Source organism: Suncus etruscus, chromosome 11, assembly GCF_024139225.1.
Source record: "Suncus etruscus isolate mSunEtr1 chromosome 11, mSunEtr1.pri.cur, whole genome shotgun sequence".
Taxonomy (NCBI): Eukaryota; Metazoa; Chordata; class Mammalia; order Eulipotyphla; family Soricidae; genus Suncus; species Suncus etruscus.
The window spans coordinates 95550600-95575207 of NC_064858.1; the positions used below are offsets into that span (position 1 = coordinate 95550600).

At 40.2% G+C, this 24608-nt stretch overlaps 1 protein-coding gene across 1 annotated transcript in view; it reads left to right on the forward strand.

The window, feature by feature from the left end:
* HELB (DNA helicase B) overlaps positions 1-24608 on the forward strand; it is a 41454-nt gene extending 16846 nt beyond the window's left edge. The window contains exons 6-13 of the mRNA XM_049782790.1: positions 1604-1745; positions 2993-3147; positions 10670-10751; positions 11618-11677; positions 12799-13027; positions 14715-14858; positions 21068-21619; positions 24477-24608. Of these exons, the coding sequence (XP_049638747.1) occupies positions 1604-1745; positions 2993-3147; positions 10670-10751; positions 11618-11677; positions 12799-13027; positions 14715-14858; positions 21068-21619; positions 24477-24578 (1466 nt within the window). The 3' untranslated portion in view covers positions 24579-24608. The remainder of the gene's footprint in view (positions 1-1603; positions 1746-2992; positions 3148-10669; positions 10752-11617; positions 11678-12798; positions 13028-14714; positions 14859-21067; positions 21620-24476) is intronic.

Here is a 24608-nt window from a genome sequence, read left to right on the forward strand (position 1 = left end):
CATATTCAGCTGCTCTGAGTTCAATCTGTTTCTTTTTCATATTGGCTTGGCAACATCTTTGCATTGGCCATTTATCAGCAGGCAAAGATATCAATTAAATACTTGAGGGTTACTGCTAATCACCCAAATGATGACCATGAAAATAGTAAAGATGTCACAGATTCGGAGTAAATCAGCATGTAGATCCTTAGGAATTAGTTTTTAAAAATCTGATTTATAGGCCACTTAAAAGCATTTTAAGTTAATAACCCAAATTAGACTGTGCAACCTCTTAAGTCCTTTCCAGTTCTGACGAGGTACAGTTAAAGGGATAATAGTTATCTGTAGGCCATTTGATTTCATAAGAAAGCATAGAATTGTAATATGAGAATCAAATTTTATAGAATTTTGTTGTTGTTGTTGAGAACATTTAATGGGCAGTTAATTCTATGAATGGCTTAAGAAGGTTTCTTAGTTTCACTCAGTAAATATTTTTCTTAACTGTATTGTTTTTTTGGCTTAAAGTAATATTGTTTTTAGCAGGGGGCTGGAGTGATAGCACAGCGGGTTGGGCATTTGCCTTGCACATGGCCAACCTAGGGTTCAATCTCTGGCATCCCATATGACCTCCTGAGCCTGCCAGGAATAACCCCTGGTTACTGGTTACTGCTGGCCAGTGTTAATCCCCCCCCAAAATGTTTTTAGCAGAGCAAGATATTGTTGGAATTTATCTATTATGCAATCCACTTGGCTATCTACTACCTATGTTTCTACCTACCTACCTACCTACCTACCCACCCTCGATCCCCCCACCTACCTACCTACCTACCTACCTACCTACCCACCCTCGATCCCCCCACCTACCTACTACCTACCTACCTACCTACCTACCTACCTACCTACCTACCTAACTACCTACCTACCTACCTACCTACATTTTGGCCACACTCAGCTGTACTCAGGACTTCCTCCTGTTTTTGCATTACTCTTGATGGGTTTGTGGGGGACTATATAAAGTTCTAGGTATCATATTTGGGTAGGTACCATGCTGCCCTTCTTGTTTTTGTTTGTGGGTCACATCTGATGGTGGTCAGGCTCTGTGCTTAAGGGTCACTCCTAGTGGAGCCTAAGGGGACCATACACGGTGGCAGGAATCAAACCAGGGTTGGCTGCATACCAAACAAATAGCCTACATGCTGTATTATTGCTCCCCCTCATGTTCATTAATATTCTTGAGTAATTTTTTTTTTTGTTTTTGTTTTTTCGGGCCACACCATTTGATGCTCAGGGATTACTCCTGGCTAAGCGCTCAGAAATTGCCCCTAGCTTGGTGGGACCATATGGGATGCCAGGGGATCGAACTGCAGTACTTCCTTGGCTAGCATTTGCAAGGCAGACACCTTACCTCTAGCACCACCTCGCCGGCCCCAAAACCAAGCCCCTCAAAATTTTTTTAACTTTTTTTTTTTTTTTTTGAGTAATTTTAAGCAAAGACTTTTGGGAGCTTCTTTCTCAACTATTGAGAATCTTTGATTATATTAAGTATCTTTAAAAAGATATAAAATGCTTTTCTAAATTTCAGGAACCCAGGTACCAAGACATTTTTCTTGTTTCTTTCTGTTAGGTGATATTAGACAGTTACCCAGCATTGAACCTGGTAACTTGCTGAAAGATCTTTTTGAAACTCTTAAGCCAAGACATTGTGCAATTGAATTAAAGACAAATCATAGAGCAGAATCTGAGCTAATTGTGGACAATGCTACAAGGTATTTGCACTTTTTGTTGTATTAGAAATAAAAGGTAAAGAAATGTTTATGTACTATAGTAGGAATGTTTTAACACTGTCATGTGCTAAAGAACAAATAAATATTTTGATTTTGTGATTCTCTGCAAAAAAAAATGTTTATGAACTTTGAATTTGAGTGGATCAATATAGTCTATTTATTGTGCCTTTTCAGCAAACCTGTCATTCTGCTATATATAAAGTCCAACTTGGTGCTTAGGGATCACAATTTTTGGACTACACCCTTTAGTGCTCAAGATTTGCTCCTGATTCTGCACTCAGGGATCACTCCTGGCAGGACTTAGGGTAACACACGTGATTTGGGAAATCAAACCCATGTCAGCTCTGTAGGCAAATACCTTATCCACTGTATTCTCTCTCTGGCCTGTCTTAGGGATCATTTATGACAGTGCTTAGTGGGCTATATACAATAGTCAGCAGTTACATGCAACTTAGTCACATTAACCCCAGTCCATCTTTTTGGTCCTCTTCCTGATACTCTTTGCTTTATTTTGGGAACATACACAGTAGTTGGTGCCCAGGGCTTATTCCTGGCTCTGTCCTTAGAGATCACTCTTGATGGGGCTGTTTGGGAACATATGGGTTGCTAGAGATTAAACCCAGGTCAGTCATGTGCAAGAAAAGGGCTCTACCTTCTGTACTATTTTTATAGCCCTTATTTTATGACTTGCTGGTTTTGGAACATTCAGACCAGAAGGATGAGAAGAAGAGTCAGAGGAAAGAGAAGATATGGATACTTTCACTAGGGAAATGAAGCTGGAAGAAGAGAGAAGACATAGAAGAAGTAGGGGAGAGACCATGTGTGGTGTGAAAAGATGAGAAGGCCCAAACAGACCCAATGTATTAAAACTGAAACGGATGTAGAACCAATTGTCCTAGATTTGCCTCCTAGTTCTGCTTTTTACCTCCTTGAACTTGGGTAACTGTTAGTTGATTAAGCCTCATGTTGCTCTCCTGGGAACTGAGGCAAACACCTGCCTTGATTAGTTTAATTTTTTTGATGCTTTTAATTTATATGAATCTGATTGATAAGTATAGCAGGACTTTGCTAATTCTATTTTAAACCTTATTTACTATTTTAAATACATCTATGGGTGGCTTTTTGCCCTATTATCTACTAATTGATACTACTGTAGTGGCATTACCTGATCATATATGAAGACAAATTTTTAGATAGTCATGTCCTTGGTGTATTCCTTTATCTTTCAGAATCTCAAGACGTCAGTTTCCAAAATTTGATGCAAAGTTGGAGATTTCTGATAATCCAATATTTCCTGTCTCAATTGAAGATAAAACATTTATTTTTGTCAGACTCCCAGAGGAGGATGCATGTTCTCAGCCATCAAAAAGTAACCATTGCTCTTGTAAGTATGAACTTCTATGATGATGTAGATCTAAGTAATTTTGTTGTGCTATATAGCAACCAGATTACTAGTAATGACTTTATTTGATTAAACAGTTAAATGTTGGTAGTAAAATATTCGACACTGTATATAAATGTATTAATAATGAAAAGCAGATTATCTTGAGAACTTTGTAAAGCAGTGAGTGCTTTTCTCTCTATATGCAATGCTTATCTATATATAGATCTATCTTTCTATATAAATATCTATTACCTATCTCTAAATAGATAAAAAAATTTGTTTGTTTTTGGACCACTACATGGTGGTGCTCAGGGATTACTTCTAGCTCTGCACTCAGAAGTCACTCCTAGCAAACTTGGGGGACCTGATGAAAAGCTGGGGATTGAACCCAGGTTGGCCATGTACAAGACAAATGCCCTCCCTGCTGTACTATCGCTCTGTCCTAATATATAATTTTGGGGTACCACACTTGGTGATGCTCAGGAGTTACTTCTTACTCTGTACTTAGGAATTTCTCCTGGTTCTGGGGACCATGTGGGATGCCAGGGATCGAACCCAGGTCGCTTGCAAGTCAGATGTCCTATCAACAATTCTATCTCTCTAGCCTATCAGCAAATATTTGTTGAGTGAGGAAGTGATGTTGATGTTTACAATCAAGGCAAGCTCCAGTAACCCAAGTTCATTAGATAGAAAGCGTGCCTCAATTCCTGAAGTTTTCTTTTACTGCAATTTGGTTTTTTATTTATTTATTTATTTATTTATTTTTTGGTTTTTGGGTCACACCCGGCAGTGCTCAGGGGTTACTCCTGGCTGTCTGCTCAGAAATAGCTCCTGGCAGGCACGGGGGACCATATGGGACACCGGGATTCGAACCAACCACCTTTGGTCCTGGATCGGCTGCTTGCAAGGCAAATGCTGCTGTGCTATCTCTCCAGGCCCCTTTTACTGCAATTTGTAAAGGAAATACATTTGGTAGATTCTTTAGGGGAAAAAAAATAAAGGTAATGGTCAAACTATTGCTGAGTTCTTCATAATTCTGTTTTACTAAATGGAGAAGCATGGCTTCTAAGTCTAGGTGTTCTGGATGACGAACTTGAGAGGAGTGAGAAAGCACATGGTTTAAGAGTCTCCTCTCTTCACATGTGTCATGTCACAGCCATTATTAAAGGGGAGCAGAGAGACATACTGTGCATATAAATAAAGGGCATTCTACAAGTAACTGCTTACACTAGTTTCTTATGAATAATACGATTACATTATCTATTGCAAATGTTTACTTAAATAGATTAAACCTTTTGATATTTATTTGGATTATAAAAACAGCAAACTTTTTTAAAACAGTGGAATGGCTTACTCAAACTTGAATTAGTAAGGATTTAAACTGCTATTATGAGCAAACCTGGGATATTGCTCTGTAATAGAGAGTGCATGCCTTGCACGTCTAAGACCCTGGGTTCTATCCCTGATATCCCCTAAAAAATATTATGAGGACTTACAGCAGTTGCCACAGTTCTTAAGGGTATATATCCTTCTAACTTAACTGTTTTTCTTTTATCTGTTTGTGAGATTAAATGAAATGAAATTTAAGGTTTCTGTGTCATTAATCTTAGTTCCTTTAGTTATTGTTCATTCACATGTTACCGTATTGGTTTTTCTTTTTAAATGGGATCATATAAATGCATAGTGTTCTATAACCTGCTTTTGTTTTGTTATTATGGAATAATTTATGATCCTTAAACAAATTTAGATAAGTCAGAAGTGTTTGTAGTAAACATTAGTATTTCCCTGTATACATCTTCTCTTTTCTTCCACCAAAAAATATTTCCATGAATGTAATATAGTCAGAATTGGGGGTTTACATTTTTAAAATATTATACTGTCCTTATACAAATATTGTTCCTTCTCTTTGCTTCAAGTAATGGGATTATAAGCTATTATTTTTTTCATTTGCTCTTTATTATATATGTTGGAATAGTTAATAGCTTACAACTTTCCTCACAACTTACAGGATATTTGACAGTGCTATTACAGGGGAGAATATGAATCTTGAATGGTTAAGAAACTTGTAGTCGGGGGGCCGGGAAGGTGGCGCTGGAGGTAAGGTGTCTGCCTTGCAAGCGCTAGCGTAGGACAGACCTCGGTTCGATCCCCTGGCGTCCCATATGGTTCCCCCAAGCCAGGGGCGATTTCTGAGCTCATAGCCAGGAGTAACCCCTGAGCGTCAAATGGGTGTGGCCCAAAAACCAAAAAAAAAAAAAAAAAAAAAAAAGAAACTTGTACTCGGGCCCAGAGAAATAGCACAGCGGCGTTTGCCTTGCAAGCAGCCAATCCAGGACCAAAGGTGGTTGGTTCGAATCCCAGTGTCCCATAGGGTCCCCCGTGCCTGCCAGGAGCTATTTCTGAGCAGACAGCCAGGAGTAACTCTTGAACACCTGGGTGTGGCCCAAAAACTAAAAAAAAAAAAAAAAAGAAACTTGTACTCTTGGCCACTCCATTTAGATATTACATAAAGCATAGTGTATTTTATATGTGGCTCCCATTCTTTATATTAATGAGATTGTATATTTTTAAAAAAATGTTACCTGTTGTGAAATGGCAGCAGAGTTTAACTGCTGTTCTTTTATTTTTATCTTAATTAAAAATTTCCTCTGGAAAATTAGTCTCTTCTTTAAGAGATTTGAATTAATACTCCTTAGGGGGAGAGAGGTATGTAATACTTTTTCACTAGAACTTGATTACCTTGAGAAATTGCACTCATTATTGCAGAGTACAGAGACCAAAAACAGCTTTTGTTGTTGGAATTGCATTGTTAAAACATAAGGAATGTGTGTATCCTAGAATCGATAAACTACAGTATATGTATTGATCTGTGAGATACAGCTAAAGTGAAAAAAATCAAGGTGCAAGAACAGCACTATCCTATACCTATATCAGAAAACAGTTTTTCATAAAAATTGTCCTTTGGAGATTCCTGTACTAGGACAAAGGATTTGGCTGGTGATGAGCTGAGTCATGGCCATTATTTAGTGATGATCTTCCATTCATCTGAAAAAACTAAGGAGTCAGCAGAGTAATTTCATTTTCCTATATCAGGACTTTTTTTCCTGTCATTTGTCTACTATGAGAAAATATCCAAAAGCCTGGAATTTTACCAAATCATGTTCTGTAATGTTGCTAAGAGAGGTTAGAGAAAACTGCTTCTTGGTGTCACAAGGAAAAACAGGTTAAAGACGTGGTGACATCAGTGTTGGGGACCTGAGTTCTAAAGAGGAAACTGAGTCACCCTATTCCAGGGGTCTCAAACTCGCGGCCCTTGGGCCGTTTGCGGCCCTCCATACAACATTTTGTGGCCTGCGGCCAGCCTTAAAATATCGCAGTTTTCGTGATTATTTGCTTACCGAATAATCGCAATAAAAATCTCATTAGTAAGAAAAAAATCACATTAAACATTCGCATACCCCGAGCAGTTCTGTTTGGGGTATGCAAATGTTTAATGCAATTTTTTTGCGATTCTTTTTTCTTACTAATGCGATTTTTTATTGCGAATATTCGGTAAGTGAATAATCGTGAATACTTTGCGCCTAGGGCAGACGTCGTTTCCGCTGCTCCTGCCCGCTGTCCCTTGCATTATCGGAGGCCTAAGGGAGAGAACGGAGAGAAGTTTATTACAGAATTAGATTTTGTCATACCTTCATCATGACTTCATCAAAGCCTGCAGTGAAGAGAAAGATTGATGACAAGCACAGACAATTTCAGGAAAAGTGGGAGACCCAGTATTTCTTTGTTGAGCACAGGGTTATCCCCACATGTCTTATTTGCTCAGAGAAAGTTGCAGTGCACAAGGACTACAACTTGAAAGGCCATTATTCAACTAAACACGCTGAGGAATGTGCAAAATATCAAGGAAATGAGAGAGCCAAGCAGGTTGCCAGTCTTAAAGCATGTCTAATGAGGCAACAAGATTTCTTCAAGAAAGCAACCAAAGAGAATGTTGTATCAGTCGAAGCTAGTTACATGGTTAGTGAGATGATTGCTAAGGCAGGGAAACCATTCACAGAAGGAGACTTTTTTAAAAAAAGAAAATGCATGTTACAGGCTTCAAGTATTATCTGTCCAGGAAAGAAAGGTCAGTTTAGCAAAATTAGCCTTTCTGCCAACACTGTGGCAGAGTGCATTTCTTTTTTTTTTTTTTTTTTTTGATTTTTGGGCCACACCCGGTAACGCTCAGGGGTTACTCCTGGCTATGTGCTCAAAGGTTGCTCCTGGCTTGGGGGACCATATGGGACACCGGGGAATCGAACCGCGGTCCGTCCAAGGCTAGCGCAGGCAAGGCAGGCACCTTACCTTTAGCGCCACCGCCCGGCCCCCAGAGTGCATTTCTGACATGTCAAGTGACATTTATCATCAACTGTGTGAGAAAGCCAAATGTTTTGATGCATACTCAGTTGCTCTTGACGAGGGCACAGATATAACAGACTGCACAGCTCACAATTTATGTCCATGGTGTTGATTGCAATTTTGAATTGACACAGGAGCTACTCACAATAATTCCAATGCATGGCCAGACCACCGCTAATGAGATATTTTGGCATCTGTGTGATGCCATTGAGAATGTTGGTTTGCCATGGAAGAGGTTTGTTGGAATAATAACCAATGGAGCACCATTGATGACAGGGAGGAAAAATGGACTGGTGGCACTTGTTCAAAAAAAACTTGAAGAGGAGGGTGTGGAGAAGGCCATTGCTCTTCACTTCATTATCCATCAGCAGGCCCTTTGCAGTAAATGCCTGCCATGTGACAATGTGATGTCTGTTGTTGTGAAATGCATCAACCAAACCAGATCCAGGGGCTTAAAGCACAGGAGGTTCCGTGCTTTTTTTTAGAGGAAATGGAGTCAGAATATGGAGATGTGCTCTATTTCACCGAGGTATGTTGGCTCAGCAGGGGAAATGTCCTGAAAAGATTTTTTGAGTTGAGAGAAGAAGTGAAAGCCTTCATGGAGAAGGATGGGAATGCTGTTTCTGAGTTGAGTGATCACAAATGGCTCATGGACTTAGCTTTTCTTGTTGACATCACACATAAGCTGAATGTACTAAACAAGATGTTACAAGGCCCGGGACAGCTTATCAGTGCTGCCTATGACAATGTGAGAGCATTCTCCACAAAACTTGTATTATGGAAATCCCAGCTCTCTCAGACAAACCTTTGCCATTTCCCAGCATGCAAGGAACTTGTGGATGCAGGCATACCACTTAGTGGTGACAAAAATGCTGATGCTATTTTTAAGCTAGAGAAGGAATTTAATCACAGATTTGCAGACTTCAAAAAGCACAGAGCCACTTTCCAAATTTTTGTGGATCCCTTTTCTTTTTATGTGCAAGATGCCCCTCCTGTGCTTCAAATGGAGCTCATTGACCTGCAATGCAACTCTGATCTCAAAGCCAAGTTCAGGGAGATTAGTGGAAAAGCAGACATGCATGGGCAATTTTTGAGAGAATTGCCCCCCAGCTTCCCTGAGCTTTCCTGAATGTTCAAGCACACCATGTGCCTTTTTGGGAGCACATATTTGTGTGAAAAGTTATTCTCCACATTGAACTACAATAAGTCAAAGTATATATCTAGACTTAATGATGATCATCTTCAAGCCATACTGAGGGTCTCAACTGCTTCCTCTCTAAAGCCAAATGTGCTTCAGATTTGTGAGAAGAAGCGCTGTCAGGTCTCTGTCAGCAAGAAATAGGCAGAAGATGCCATGTTCAGAAGAACTGTCATGATCTTTACTCAATGTTCTATTCATGTTCAGAAGAAATAATTAAAACTGTTAATAATGACGTTTGAGGACTTTTTTTTTTTTTTTTTGTGAAATCCCTATGCGGCCCTGCCTCACCCCAACTTTGCCTCCTGCAGCCCCCAGGTAAATTGAGTTTGAGACCCCTGCCCTACTCCATTTAGGAAATTGCTATACTTGCAAGAGCCCCAGCTTCTTTTTATATCTAGGTGGTGATAGTCAAGCTGCATTAGGTTTATGACTTACATATGCGTATTTCAGGATCATTTTCACTCTGTGGCGGTGTGAAACTGAAATGCTTTCAGAGGATCTATCTAGCCATTTTTGAATTTTGATCATTTCCCTGGCTAGTGATAATATGGTGTGACACTCTCATGATGCCAGAAGTCACATGATTGCTAGACTACACAATCGATACTCTCAAATATTGTATTTGGTAGAGTTTTAGCATCTTGATATTTTCAAATTATTATGACTATTTCCATCATAAATCAAGGAATTTTTTTTGTTTTGTTTTTGAGCCACACCTGGTGGTGCTCAGGGGTTACTCCTGGCTGTCTGCTCAGAAATAGTTCCTGGCAGGCACGGGGGACCCTATGGGACACTGGGATTCGAACCAACCACCTTTGGTCCTGGATCGGCTGCTTGCAAGGCAAACGCCGCTGTGCTATCTCTCCAGGCCCATATCAAGGAATTTTTTGTTGTTATTGTTTTTGGTCACACCCAGTGGTGCTCAGGGGTTAGTTACTCCTGGCTCTGTGCTCAGAAATCGCTCCTGGCAGGCATGGGGGGGTCTATATGGAATGCTGGAATTTGAATCATCATCTATCCTAGATTGGCTGCATGCAAGGCAAACGCCCTACCACTGTGCTATCTCTCTGGCCCCAAAGGATGTCTTTATTTTGTATCTGGGAGGGTATGCTTGTGGTCACTCCTGAAATGAAGACCTTTATTGCCCCTGAATTAACATTTTCGGGGGAGAGGGGAAAGGCTATGTCAGTCTATTACTAAAGAGATTGCTCCTAGCTCTCTAAAAAGAGATTGCTCAGGGGTGCACCTGGTGGTGTTCAGGGGAGTAAGTGTGGTGCTAGGGATCAAATGGGGGCTGGCTGCATCCAAGGCAAGTGCTTGAACCCCTGTATTCTCTCTAGCCTTTGAGTGCTTAATCATGAGGAGGAGAGGTCTAGGAGACCTGGGATTAGAAAAGATACGATTGAAATAGGGTGAAACAGTGATGTTTGGGAAAGTGGCAATTACTTTTTTGGCAATTACAGAAGTATCTCCATGTTTTATAACTTATATGAGTCCAGATATTATAATAGAAGGTTCTTATGAGTATGGGGAAGATTAAATTAATATGCAAAGTATATAGATTCTTAAACGATAGTTTAAGACTAATTCTCCTACATGATTCTGTCATACATTTTGTTTTCTGTTTTTTGCTCATGTTTTAAATTCAGCACTTACAGACTATCAGTGAATATGAGTAATTATATTATAGATAAGATGCTACCCAGAGTAGTGATTAACCTCTTTGTTGATGGAATTTCTGGAACCTTCTCTTAGTTCTCACTTACCCTCGATGATATAGCAAATGAGATTGGTTACCAGTTGAACTTGCACTCCTTTTGGTTAGTTGTTTTCCCAGATGTCTGAGTAGGAAATCTGTGTTTTTTTCCTTAAAAAATTGTAATTCGGTTATCTTCTGTGCTTTTTCCCTTCTTGAATGATCAGATTTATATTCTGCAGTAACAACATTACTCAAAGAAAATGATCTACAAAACGCAGAAACGTCACAATTTATTGCATTTAGAAGGTAAAACGTGTATAACAAACCAGTTTTTTTATTGTAGCTTTTCGTTCTTATAATTTATTAATATAGATATTTTCTAAATGGGACATTCTTGTCACTGCGAACTCTTTAATTTGAGATATTTGTCAAGCTTGGCAGAGGGCAGTTTCTAAACAGGGCTCATTTTTACCAAATAGTTTATTTGGAAACTCATAGGACATTTGAATTTATCAAGGGTTGATATTAAGATTAAAATTTACGAGACTGGAGATAGAGTCTAGTAGTAGAGTCTATACTTTGCTCTTTACAAAAAAAATAAGTCCTGAATTTCACCATAGTACACAGACTAAGCAGTTGGACGTATTGAATCAGTAGTCCTTTTATTAAAAAAAATTACAAAATATTTCTTTTGGTTATAGTTTTGGCTATGTTTCATTGCAAGGTTTCTTCGCTGTTAACTTTGCTGGGTATTTGTGAATCCAAGAACAGTCCCCAGAATGAGAAATTACTTCCCATCCCCTTGTCCCCTTTCGGGGGAAGACCTTGGTAATATTTATCCGCAGCAAATAATAATCCACACAGACAAGAACGATAGGGTTTAAAAGATCGGGCAAGGAGAGCCAGAGAATCCTTCTGCAGCCAGCAGCTTTTTCACAGAAGGACCCCTCACTCCTGTGCCTCAAGCTATTTATTGCCAACTCCACAGCACCCCACCTGGAAGGGTTAGGTGGGGCAAAAGTCACAGAACAATCCTAAGGAAACACTTTTATATACAATTCCAAGAATCATCTTATGGAAACTTTTTCATATGCTACATTTCATAATTGTTGATAACAGAAACCAATACACACAGATTCCATTAAATTGACTGTTACCCTCATTTCTTTCAGACAAGACTGTGACGTGATTAACGCCTGCTGTTGCAAACACTACACGGGCCACCTCATCAAGTGAGCGCTTTAAGGAATGGGAGCATTGAGGACATCCTTCCTTGTGTCACTGTCCTTTTGTTTGTTCAACGTTTATCATTTGTAGCCGTATATTAAGATTCTTTTTCTCATTTGTGAAAATCCAATTATCTCTTCAATTACATTTACTATATATCCTTAGAAATGACTTTTTTTTGGTAGAGTGTTAAGAAAAATATGGGTCAAGTTTTTCTTTTAGGTGTCTAGGCTGGCAAACTCTAGCTTGTCCATGATGAATAGGTGACTAGGAGAATATTTTTAATCATGCTAGTGTGCCCAGAAATTTAACAACAGGCTGTCTGCAGAGAGCCAACTTGGTGAACATGAATTAGAAAAATAGTAGCATAGAAATGTTTACTTAGAGGGAAATTGAACTCACTTTATAGGCCTTTATCCACACCCACAGCTTACTGAGTACAGAGAAATTAAGGATGTATAAGTTACAGGAGGAATTAACTCTTTGTATGATAAGGGAAGATACAAAATCTAATAAAATTAAGTGTAAAACATGAAGATTGGGGCTAACCATTCTGAGATCCAGGACTATGATCTTGGGCAGTGAATATCCTCTTTCCATAGGTTTAAAGGAGGATTCTGTAGATTAACCCTTATAGAATTGTCATCAGGATGAAATGTTAAAATTTACCTAAAGTAACTAATACAGCACTAGTGTTTCATTTAATATCCAGTGTTCATTTAATTGCTGCTTTTATTCTGATACGGAATCTTAATTGCTATCAAAGAAATATGAGTAACCACTATAATACACCAGTCATAGGAGAAATTGGATGGGAAAAAAGACAAATCTGAAAGGTAGAATCCATAAAGATTTTGGGTAGAATCTAGAGAGGAAAAGAGAGTTATTAACACTGATGCCAAGATTTCTGACTTGAAGCATTTGGCAGGAGTTTGGGACACTGCGGAGTGTTGGCAGTCAGGCTGCTCTGTAGAAGTCCATGCTTGTTGACTGTTGGACTGTGAAAAGTGCAATAGAAAGTGTAGAAATTATTTTGAGAATTGGTTTGTATACTATGAGAATTAATCCTTAAAATGGAGTGGAAGGTTTCCAGACTTTCATGATGTATTATCCTTTTCTAACCTAGAGACCATCGGAATAGATTTGTATTTGGAGTTGGTGATAAAATTTGTTGTACCAAGAATGCATATCTCTCAGACGTCCTCCCTAGGGAGACTTCCAGCTCTCAGCAAAATAATGAACTAGAGCCCAGTGGTAAAGACTTTCATGATCTTCCTTCTGGTTTTGCTAAACATAAGCTTAACTTTGAAAGTGGTATTCGACTCTGCAATGGAGAAATATTTTTTATAACGAAAGTAAGTGATAGCAGAAAAACGATGCCTTTTTACCTATTAGGAATGTTTTTAGTTGCTTTTTTATCATTCTAAAATGGATTCAGAGTGTATTCATATCAATTATAGCATATTTTTACCATAATTTTTGTTAATGGTTTTTGTAACTATGTTTATAAGTTACCAGTTTATAGTTTCCTCATAATGTCTTATTTCAGTGTCAGAATGTTTCTTTTATTTTTTTTTTCTCTTGGGCCACACCCGGTGATGCTCAGGAGTTACTCCTGGCTATGTGCTCAGAAATCGCTCCAGGCTTGGGGGACCATCTGGGATGGCTTGGGATCAAACTGAGATCTGTCCTGGGTCAACCGCATGAAAGGCAAACACCCTACCCACTCCAGACCTTACTTAGTGTCAGAATGTTAACCTCATAAAATGAGCTGGGACACTTTTTGTTCTCCTCATGTTTTCTGGACTGCTTTAGGAAATTAAGTAATTTCTGAAATTTAATGGTAATATTGTTAGTACATGAGTAACAAGAAACGAGACATACTGGTGCTGGAAACATACTACAACAGATAAGGTACTTGCTTCGCACACAACCAACCAGTTCAGTCTCTAGCATCACTCATAGTATCCCTGCTAAGTGTGATCTTTGAACAGAGAGTCAGGAGTAAGCCCTGATGTGCCAGATGTGCCCCTCCTAATGATTTCACAGACTCTCTCCCCAAAAAGAAACAAGACCAATTGACATAATATATTCAGCAAAATATTATTTCTTGTGATTACTATTTAAATACAGAAACTATGTAAATTTTTACTTTGAATTGATTTTCTTCATGTAGCTACCCTCTCAAACTATAATCATCTTTAACAGCTGTAAGAAGAAACTGTAATTAGTATATTTTGATTATGCAGTTAGTATAAGATACATGCAACTCAGATGCTAAGGATTGGCTTCATGAATCAGAAACTTTCATCTGCGTTCACTAAAATTTTTTTTTTTTTTTTGGTTTTTGGGCCACACCCGTTTGACGCTCAGGGGTTACTCCTGGCTATGTGCTCAGAAATCGCCCCTGGCTTAGAGGGACCATATGGGACGCCGGGGGATCGAACCGCGGTCCTTCCTTGGCTAGCGCTTGCAAGGCAGACACCTTACCTCCAGCGCCACCTACCCGGCCCCTTTTTTTTTTTTTTTTTTTTTTTGGGCCACACTCGGCGGTGCTCAGGGGTTACTCCTGGCTGTCTGCTCAGAAATCGCTCCTGGCAGGCACGGGGGACCATATGGGACACCGGGATTCCAACCAACCACCTTTGGTCCTGGATCGGCTGCTTGCAAGGCAAACGCCGCTGTGCTATCTCTTCGGGCCCTCACTAAAATATTTGAAAAAATATTATATTTAAGTTTGTGCTCATCCGTAGATTTTATTTTATATTGGGATGGAGAAGTTGGGCCACACCTGGTAGTATTCAGGGGTTATTCCTAGCTCTGTGTTCAAGGCTCTCCGAGTGCTGGGTAGTGCCAGGGATTGAACTGAAGCTTCTTGCATGCAAAGCATGCATGTTGCCCATTGAGCTATCTCTCTGGCCCTTGTTTATCTTAAACTTTTTGAAATTGCTAGCAACTTAACATACACAATGTTACGTACAAAGTTCTTGCATTTTTCCTTTAACCCAAAAATAGAGTATCGTTTCTTTGTTTTGAAACTAGGATGTAACTGATGTAACTTTTGGGAGGAAACGATATTTGACTATTAATAACATGGCTGGCTTGGAAGTTACTGTGGATTTTGATAAGTTAATGCATCATTGTCAAATAAAACACGCATGGGCAAGAACTATTCACACTTTCCAGGTAAGAGCGGCCTTTAGAGAAATTATTTTTATTTTGTTGTTGTTACCATTATGGTTGTTTTTCTTTCTTTTTATTTTGGCTTTGTTGCTATACCTAGTGTTCTGGTGCTACTTAGGATCATGTAGCTCAGATGATCATATAGTTCTTGGATCCAATGTGAGTTGTAAGTAATCCATATGTTCACACCTTTTGAACCATCTCTGAAGTCCTTTTTACTTGTTTTTTTTTTTTTTTTGGTTTTTGGGCCACACCCGGTAATGCTCAGGGGTTACTCCTGGCTATGTGCTCAGAAGTTGCTCCTGGCTTGGGGGACCATATGGGACACCGGGGGATCGAACCGTGGTCCGTCCAAGGCTAGCGCAGGCAAGGCAGGCACCTTACCTTTAGCGCCACCGCCCGGCCCCTTTTTTACTTGTTTTAAAGTAGAAAGCAAAATGTACAGAAATACAGAAGATAATATGCAGATATTAACCTTTTGTTCTCTTTGCTTCAATGCTTTCTTTATTTTCAGGATCTAAGACAATCAGATGAAAGCTAATGTCTTCCCCTCCCACAGGGACAGAAGGGACAGGATTCATGGCAGAGTTTTCCTCTTGCTTCAGTCTCTGATGTAGCTGGACATGGCTTTCCTCACAATCCTATGATTACTTCAATTTTGATATTTGGGCACTGGAAAGATGGTTCAAAGGACTGCACAAATGCTACGCACATGGGAGCCCTATATTCCCTTTAGTATTACTGGGAATGAACATTGAGAATTGAGCCAAGGATAATCCCTGAGTACCCCCTGGCAACTCTAAAATGAAAACAAACCAAAATTGATATTTTTCTCACCATGGATCATTTTTTGGCCTAAATGTTTACTTCTAGGAATAACATTACAATATTATTTCAACTTATTTATTTTGATTTCCCACTAATCTCTTAAATCTATGTTTGATGAAGCAAGTACCATATTTCCTTTATTCTTGTCTGGCTCTCTCCACCCTTGAAATGACATCTGGGTCAGGGGATGTGCCTCAAAGTGGACACACAAGCTTTACAAATATAAGGGTTTAAATCCTATCTCTGCTACTGCATATCTTTCTATTCCCTGGGTACTGCTGGGCACAGTTCCCAGAACTAAATATAAAAACAGAAACAAAAAATTTAAGTTACTTCTGACTTGAGCCTATGTATTCCTGTAGATGCAGGGTTACCAATTGTATATAATTTATGTTATTTTTGTTACTTGATTTTTTTTTTTTGGTTTAATAAATTTATTGGGGGTGTTTAAATGCATGTATGTTTAAATGATAGAGTTGAATGAGTTTTGTCCCCTCTTCTGTGGGGAAGAAACAAACTTTTTTTTTGTTTGTTTTGTTTTTTGTTTTTTGGGCCACATCCGGTGATGCTCAAGGGTTCTTCCTGGCTATGTGCTCAGAAATTGTTCCTGGCTTAGTGGACCAAGCCGGGGATTGAACCAAGGTCTGTCCTGGATCAGCCATGTGCAAGGCAAACACCTTATTGCTGTGTTATTGCTCTGGCACCACAACTTCTTTTTTATGAAGACTCACTTGCTAGTATTTAGGGCTTACTCCTGGAATTGTATTTAGGGGTCACTAGGGTGTGTGGGGAACCCATATATGATTCAAGGATTAAACCAGGATCAGACATGTGCAAGCCAAGCTCTTTAACACTTTTTACTATCTCTCCAGCATCATAACTTCTTTTTATTTGGAAATAATTTTAGAATTACAGAGCTGGGAAAAAAGTTTAGAGGCTACCTCATTCCTAGTCCCCTATTCGTTCCTGATTTTAACATCTTATGTAACTGTGACATATTTGTTAAGACTATTTGCTAAGACTATTATTAATTTTTATTTTGAATTATGAGAACAAAAGATGCAAAGGAAGAGAACAAGGTAAAGTTACAGTGGAAGGACAATCACCTATAACATAATTCTCAGCAGAAGTCCCCTTGCTGATATCTTAACTTGCTAAGACTATTATTGATGCATATAGTCTGCTTCATACTTCAGCTTTCAGCAATATTTTCAGTCAGTTTTCTTTTTGTTGTTTCCAAGATCAAATTCTAGACTCCATATGGCATTTAGTTTGTTCTGGCTTTTTTTTTTTTTTTTTTTTTTTGGTTTATGGGTCACACACAGCAGCGCTCAGGGGTTACTCCTGGCTCTACGGTCAGAAATTGCTCCTGGCAGGCTCGGGGGACCATATGGGATGTCGAGATTCGAACCACCGTCCTTCTGTTTGCAAGACAAACACCTTACCTCTATGCTATCTCTCCGGCCCCTGTTATGGCTTTTTGTTTGTTTGTTTGTTTATTTTATTTCTGGGCCACTCCTAGTGATGCTTAGGACTTACTTCTTGCTCTACACTCAAGAGATTACACCTCAGTGCTTGGGGGACCACATGGGCTGCTAGGGATGGAACCCTGATGAGCCATGTGCAAGTGCCTACCCACTGTATTATTGCTCCAGCCCAAGGAACTCTGGAGTCTTAAAATTCAAATCCATCAATTCTGGGGAGTTTTTGTTTTGTTTTGTTTTTGGGCCACACCCGGTGATGTTCAGGGGTTTCTCCTGGCTACGCACTCAGAAATCGTTCCTGACTTGGGGGACCATATGGGATGCCAGGGGATCGAACTGCTTGTCCTAAGTTAGCGCATGCAAGGCAGGTGCCCTACTGCTTGCACCACAGCTCCAGCCACTGGGAAAATGTTTTTAAAATTATTTTATTAAGACTTCTTGGGGCTGAAAATGTAACTCAAGTGATAGAGCACCTGTCTTCTCAGTATGAGTCCTGGAGTTCCATCCTCAGCATTATATTCCACCCATTGCCTTCCAGCACAACTCTGTGAGGCTCCCCAGTAATTTTTTCAAAATATTTGTGTGTATATGTGTTTTTAATTGAATCACAGTGAGATAACACAGATACAAAGATGTTCATGGTTGAGTTTCAGTCATACAATGTTTCAATACCCATCCCTTCACCAGTACACGTATCCCTCTTGCCCCTTCTTCCTATTCTGCCTCTATGTCAAATATCCCACTTACCCCATTCTCCTTTTAACACTGTGATTTGCAATACTCTTATTGAAGGGGTATCATGCATATCACAGTTCTTGTCCGGAACAACCATTCCCAACTATCACTGCCATAGTAATTTCTTCTCTGTATTAATTTCATTTCCTGTACTCCGCAAGGCCTTCTTTTGGACAGCTTCCTAACATGGACCATCGTGGCCCTCCTTTCTAACAAAAGGTGTGTGTGTGTGTGTGTGTGTGTGTGTGTGTGTGTGTGTGTAAAATCACAATAAATGAGTTAAAAGCTTGTTGATAGTTGAGTTTTGAGTCATATATTGTTCCAACACCAGTATTCATTTCCCACCATCAATGTTCCCAGTTACCCTCCTTTCTTCCTTCTCTTCATCACCCATCTGCCTCTGGCAGACACTTAACAAAACATTTTTTTATCTCAGTTTTTTGTTTTGATTTTCTAGAATTTTTATGGATGCTGACACTCCAGAATTGATGCCCTAAATTTCTTATCAATTTCTCCATTTTCTATTTCATTATTTTTTTGTTCTATTTTCAGATTTATAATTCAGTCTTTCTGTTGTATTTCTGGGTAAAGTGGACTTTATTCCTACTGGTTTGAGAATGGAGTAGTTATCAGAGTGTGTCTTTTATTGAATCTGGCTCTGATTTTATGGTTGAACAGCATGTCTTCTTGGAATATTCTTGATAGTTATCTTACATTGGCAAGGTTTGTTTCTTCCAAGTTCAGGTCAACAAATAAATATTGAGTGGGTCTGTGTTACTTGTGCTTGGGTTATGTCAGCCTCTGAAACAAAGAAATACAATATTGTGATGATGAGTGCATATAGTGAGGAAGAAAATAGATAGAGCACTTTAAAAAAAATAAGCTACATGTTGTATTAATAGGTGGCAAATGTGATAGAAAAGCAAAGGGTGGAATGTACTTGTACATAGGTGATCAGATTGGACCTCATGGAGAAAGGGGTATCTTTTTGTTGTTGTTGTTTTTGGGTCACACCTGGCGGCACTCAGGGCACTCCTGGCTCTACACTCAGAAATTGCTCCTGGCAGGCTCAGGGGACCATATGGGATGCCGATGCCGGGATTCGAACCACTGTCCTTCTGCATGCAAGGTAAATGCCTTACCTCCATGCTATCTCTCTGGCCTCTAGAAAGGGATATCTTAAAGGAGGTAGAGAAGTTCACCTGTGAGTATTTGAGGGAAGAACATTACAAGAAGAGAGAATAATCAAAGTGAAGGTTCTAAGGTGGGAGCTTCCTGGCTTATTTGTGATTAGATTAGCATGAAGGCCAGTATGAAAGAGTTTACAGAAAAAAGATGTCAAAGAAATAATGGGGTAGAAATAATGGGGTAGCAAGACAAGGGAAATAGCATGGAGGTAGGGCGTTTGCCTTGCATACAGAAAAATGGTGGTTTGATTCCTGGCATCCCATATGGTCCCCTGAGCCTGCCAGAAGTGATTTCTGAGTGTAGAGCCAGGAGTAACCCCTGAGCGCTGCTGGGGGTAACCCAAAAACCAAAAAAAAAAAAAAAAAAAAAAAAAGATATAATGGGGTAGAGGTTAGGAGGGGACCATATGGGATGCCAGAATTTGAACCACCATCTGGCTGCATGCAAGGCAAATGCCCTACTGCTGTGTTATCTCTCAGGCCCCTGAACCCTATAATTTCTGAAGCTGTTATTGATATTATTATAAATCACAGTGACTAAAGAAACATTGGTGGTGGGAGTGGGGAAGAGCTCACAAGTTTAGGTAGTACATGATACAAATCCAAAGGGGAAAATTGGTGCTTCTATTCAGCATTTGTATGTTTGAATATCATTTAAGTTAATTTTCAAGATACAGCAACATTAAGGCAGTGTTATTTATCAAACTTAATATCTATGCAGTTGTCTTAAACTCTCTCTGGGGATATAGAAGTACTTGCTGTGAACAAGCTGCTTTTCATTTTGTTGTGTAGGGGTTTGCTTTCTAACTAGGCATCTCTATTTTCTGTGTGCCTCATCTTGTCTTTTGTCTCTGCCTGAGTTCTCTTTTGACAGGAGAATTGTGGGAACATTGGCGGAGATTGTGTTTCAAACTACTTCATAGTAGATATTGGCACTGAAAATACAGAGACTACAAAAAGCCACAAAACTTGAAATTGTTTTTTCTCAGTTACATGGTGACACTGAAAAGTTGCTTGACTTATTCTTGGTTTGCTATCCTTGGCTAGTTATTCTCTTTGTTTTATTGTCTTGATAAAAATAAATAGTTCTAAATTGGGAAAATGCAGAAAGGTAAGGGGAAAAGTCATATATAGGTTCTTCATTTGGAAATAAGCAGGGTAAAATAATCTTGGTTGGGGACCCAAATAGTGGCGTAGCAGTAGGGTGTCTGCCTTGCACACCCTAACCTAGGATGGACCCTGGTTCAATCTCCCAGGGTCCCATCTGGTCTCCCAAGCCAGGAGTGATTTCTGAGCGCATAGCCAGGAGTAACCCCTGAGCATCACCGGGTATGGCCTAAAAAACAACAACAAAATAATCTTGGTTGAATCTCTTTCCCCTTCTTTTTATTGTGATGTTTTGGTTATCAATTATATATTTACGTATTTTTAATGAGTGAATTTTACATATATACACACATCCAGTCTTAAAATTTTTGTTAGATCAAAAAAACATCTTTGATGCTTGCAAAAAACATCAAGATGTATCTAGATACCTGGTATATGTAAAAACTTACAAGATATAGATATTATGTTTAAGTATATAGATCTCAGCATATAAAATACTTTATATGGACCTGATATAAATATGCATATGTATATATTCAGCTATTAGGTATTGCAAACGTCTCTCTTGCTTTAAAAGTGAGAGGGCGAGTACTTTTACACAAGAAAGCCTGTACAATCATTTTAAATCTTTTCTTAGGGCAGAGGGCTGTTGATGTAGCTCAGTAACTGAGTGCATTCATGGGACAAGGGTTCAGTTCCTCAGTATTGCAAAAAGAATTGAGAAGTTAAAAAAATGGAGGATGCAGAGATGATGGGCGCACTGGCCAGTAGGGGCCTTGGGGAGCCATCTGCGTGCTATTCTATGGAGCTTTCTGAAGCCCTGAGTTTGTTGCTCTGCATTAAATCTCCCCAACCCATTGCTTTCCTGTAGGGTTCCGAGGAGCACACGGTCGTGTACGTGGTGGGCTGGGCAGGCCGCCAGCACTGGCAGCACGTTTACACAGCAGTGACCCGGGGTCGCCGAAGAGTTTATGTCATAGCTGAGGAGTCTCAGCTCCGCAGTGCCATCGCGAGGAATATCATCCCCAGGAAAACTCGTTTGAAATACTTTCTGCAAAGCCAGCTCTCTGACACCAATGCCTCTGCTGCTACAGGCCCGGCCTCTCTATCAAGGAACTCAGAGGACAATGGGGAGCCCAGGAGCACAGGGCATTATGGGGAGCCCAGAAGCACCCAGCCTCCAGCCTCACAGCCCCCCAGCACACCGCCTTCAGCCTCGCCTTTTGCATTCACAGCCTGTGACCTGGGGACTAGCAATATCCCCGGTTCCTCTGTCGCTGATGATGAGCTGTTCCTTTCTCCTGAAGAATGGAAACAATTATTGTCCAGTGAAACTGGTTCAGATGAAGATCCAGTAAACTCTCGAGGGTCCAAAAGAACTGGGGGTGCCAACGATGGGGAAAGTCCCCACAAAATCCAGATGGTAGGACTGACCCTCTTTCTAGCTCAAGTTCTCTTTAAGTATTGCTGACTTCACTGTCCTTATAAATATCTGGGGGTTGTTACTAGTGGGACAGTGGGCTATGGGACTCCAAACTAAGAGTTCTCTCACCTTGCTCAAGTTTCCACTCTGCTTTGTCTAGTTGACCCTGGTTTAAGCTGGATTTATCTTTGTCACCTTGCAGGAGGCTGGTTCCTAGGCAGCCGGAGTGGCTGGTGGAAGGGGTCATTCCCAGAAAGTGTGCCATCCTCTGCCTTTCTTCCTCTGTCTCCCTTACTGCACCCTTTTATGCATAGGTTGGCCTCTCACTATTGATTATTCAGTATTTATGGTTTTTCTGGACCATCCCCGAATGGAGGCAAGTCACCTCCTGATTCCTGACTCACTTCCTTCATGCAGAGCCCATACTGTAGCCCACTGAGCTGTCTCCTAGGGCTTATCATTTATTTATTTATTTTGGTTTTGAGGCCACACCCGGTGATGCTCAGGGGTTACTCTCTGGTCCTGCTTGTACTTATGTGGCAATGGAGAACTCTAGGAACTTGTAAAGAGCTCGATGAATTGAAATTTGTGAAGGTAACTTCAGAGTACAGTGAATTATAGTTAGAAAGAATTGGGGTTCCCAGTAAAAAAAATAATATCAATTGCTTGGGCAAAATGATAAGAAGGGAGGCTGGAGAGATAGCATGGATAGTAAGGCGTTTGCCTTGCATGCAGAAGGACGGTGGTTTGAATCCCGGCATCCCATATTCTTCCCCCGAGCCTGCCAGGAGCAATTTCTGAGCATAGAGCCAGGAGTAATGCCTGAGCGCAGCCTGGTGTGACCGAAAATCAAAAAAAAAAAAAAAAAAAAAAAAAAAAGATAAGATGGGAAGGAGAATAGTGAAAGGTAAAGTTAAGGGCTCTAAATGGTCACTTAAATAGCAAGAAGGTTGGACCTGAGAATTATTATTTTGGCTGAGGCATCAAAGTTTCGTCCATATCTGATTAACCAGGACTCTGAAAACCTGCTGAGAAATAGGTTCTGTGGGGACAGTGACAAAAGAAGAGATAGTACAAAGCTTCCCTCTGTACCATATCCAGGCTTTTGTATGGAATTTCCATTACTTTTCAACATTTTCCCCCTAGAAATGAATGTTGTCTCTTGCAAAATATTGGGATGGGGAGATGGCTCAAAGAACTGGAGATCATGTTTTATGTGTAAGAGATTTCATTCCTGGCACCTTAGGGTCCCCTCAGGCATTGCCAGGGGTGACTCCTGAGCAATTCCTGAGCTTGGAGGAGTCAGGAATAGTTTCCCCTCCCAGCATTACTGAGTATGGGCCAAAAACCAAACAACACAAATATTGGGATGAATAAGACTTTTGACTTGGTAGGAAAATAGGGGCAATTCCTTAGAAAGAACTTTTTCTAAAAGTTTTTCTCAAAGTTCTCACCCCTTATTTCAGGGCACTCACCACCACCCCACCCCTTTGAGTGGTGTCATTCACTTTGGGAAATAACAATTTAATATGATGATACAAAAGATCATAGTGGTATGGTCTACAGTTCTGAGCTTTTTACAACTTTTCAGTTGTAAAACTTTTGTCTGTGGCCAGTCTCGGAGATGTCTGAACTCAGCACTGGCTGTTGTCACTACATATTGGCAGCAGCACAAGCAGCATTCTCTAACTAGAGAGGATGATTCTGCTCACAAGCTTGACCCCAAAGTATGGGACTTTGTCGGGAATGCTTAAGAGATGAGGAAACTTGAACTCAAAGCTCCAGGACTTGGGGAGCCGTAATACAGATTCAGTGACATCGAGCTAAGAATTCCCAATGAGAAAAAGCCTGGGAAGTGGCACAGGAGATGCCCTGGCAAGTGTGTAGACCTATGCATATATGAAGTGATACTGGACTCTGGGCAAAGAAGCCACAAAACCATATTTTCACAATTCATTTTCTGTTTTGAGATATGTAAGGACTGAATTTCTTTTTTCTAATGTTCCTATGGCACAGAAACTTCCTTGTAACCATACTGTTCCTTTGGCTTATACTTGGGAATCACTGCTAGTAATTCTTTAAGGGCATTGCAATTTTTTTTTTTTAATCTAACCTTGGGCTGGCATTTTGGGCAAACAACATGGCAGTGAGTCCTAGGGGCTTTTGTCCCAGAAGAACAAAGGACTACTGCTGTCACCCTGAAGTTCTTAATCTTCAAAGGGGCTCACATTTTAATTTTGTAGGGGCTGTGCGATTAGCTAGTGAGTCCTGCCTATAATGTCAGAGTTTAGATTTTTGGTTTTTGGGCCACACCCGGCAGTGTTCAGGCGTTACTCCTGGCTGTCTGCTCAGAAATAGCTCCTGGCAGGCACTGGGGACCATATGGGACACCGGGATTCGAACCAACCACCTTTGGTCCTGGATAGGCTGCTTGCAAGGCAAACATCGCTGTGCTATCTCTCCGGGCCCAGAGTTTAGATTTTTTTTTTTTTTTTTGGTTTTTGGGCCACACCCATTTGACGCTCAGGGGTTACTCCTGGCTATGTGCTCAGAAGTCGCTCCTGGCTTGGGGGACCATATGGGACACCGGGGGATCGAACCGAGGTCCGTCCTAGGCTAGTGCTGGCAAGGCAGACACCTTACCTTTAGCGCTACCGCCCGGCCCCAGATTTTTATACTCCTTCAGCAAAGCATCACTGCTGCTTGGCCGTCCTCGATCCAGTGCTGGGCATGCCAATAGGAGCAAAAGTGCAGAAATGTGTTATGTCCTGAGGAATGGAAGTGTATAGAGTAGACTGACTACATTTTTTTTCTTTTTTTTACCAAATTAACTCTGCTTTTCTTGTTTTTCGTACAGGTGGAAGAATCACCTCATGTGTCTTCTAAGCTTCAGAATTTGAGACTAAACAGTTTAACTCCCAGACAACTTTTCAAGCCCACAAATAATCAAAAAACTTAATCTTACTGTCACTTGCTCAGAACCTTTTTT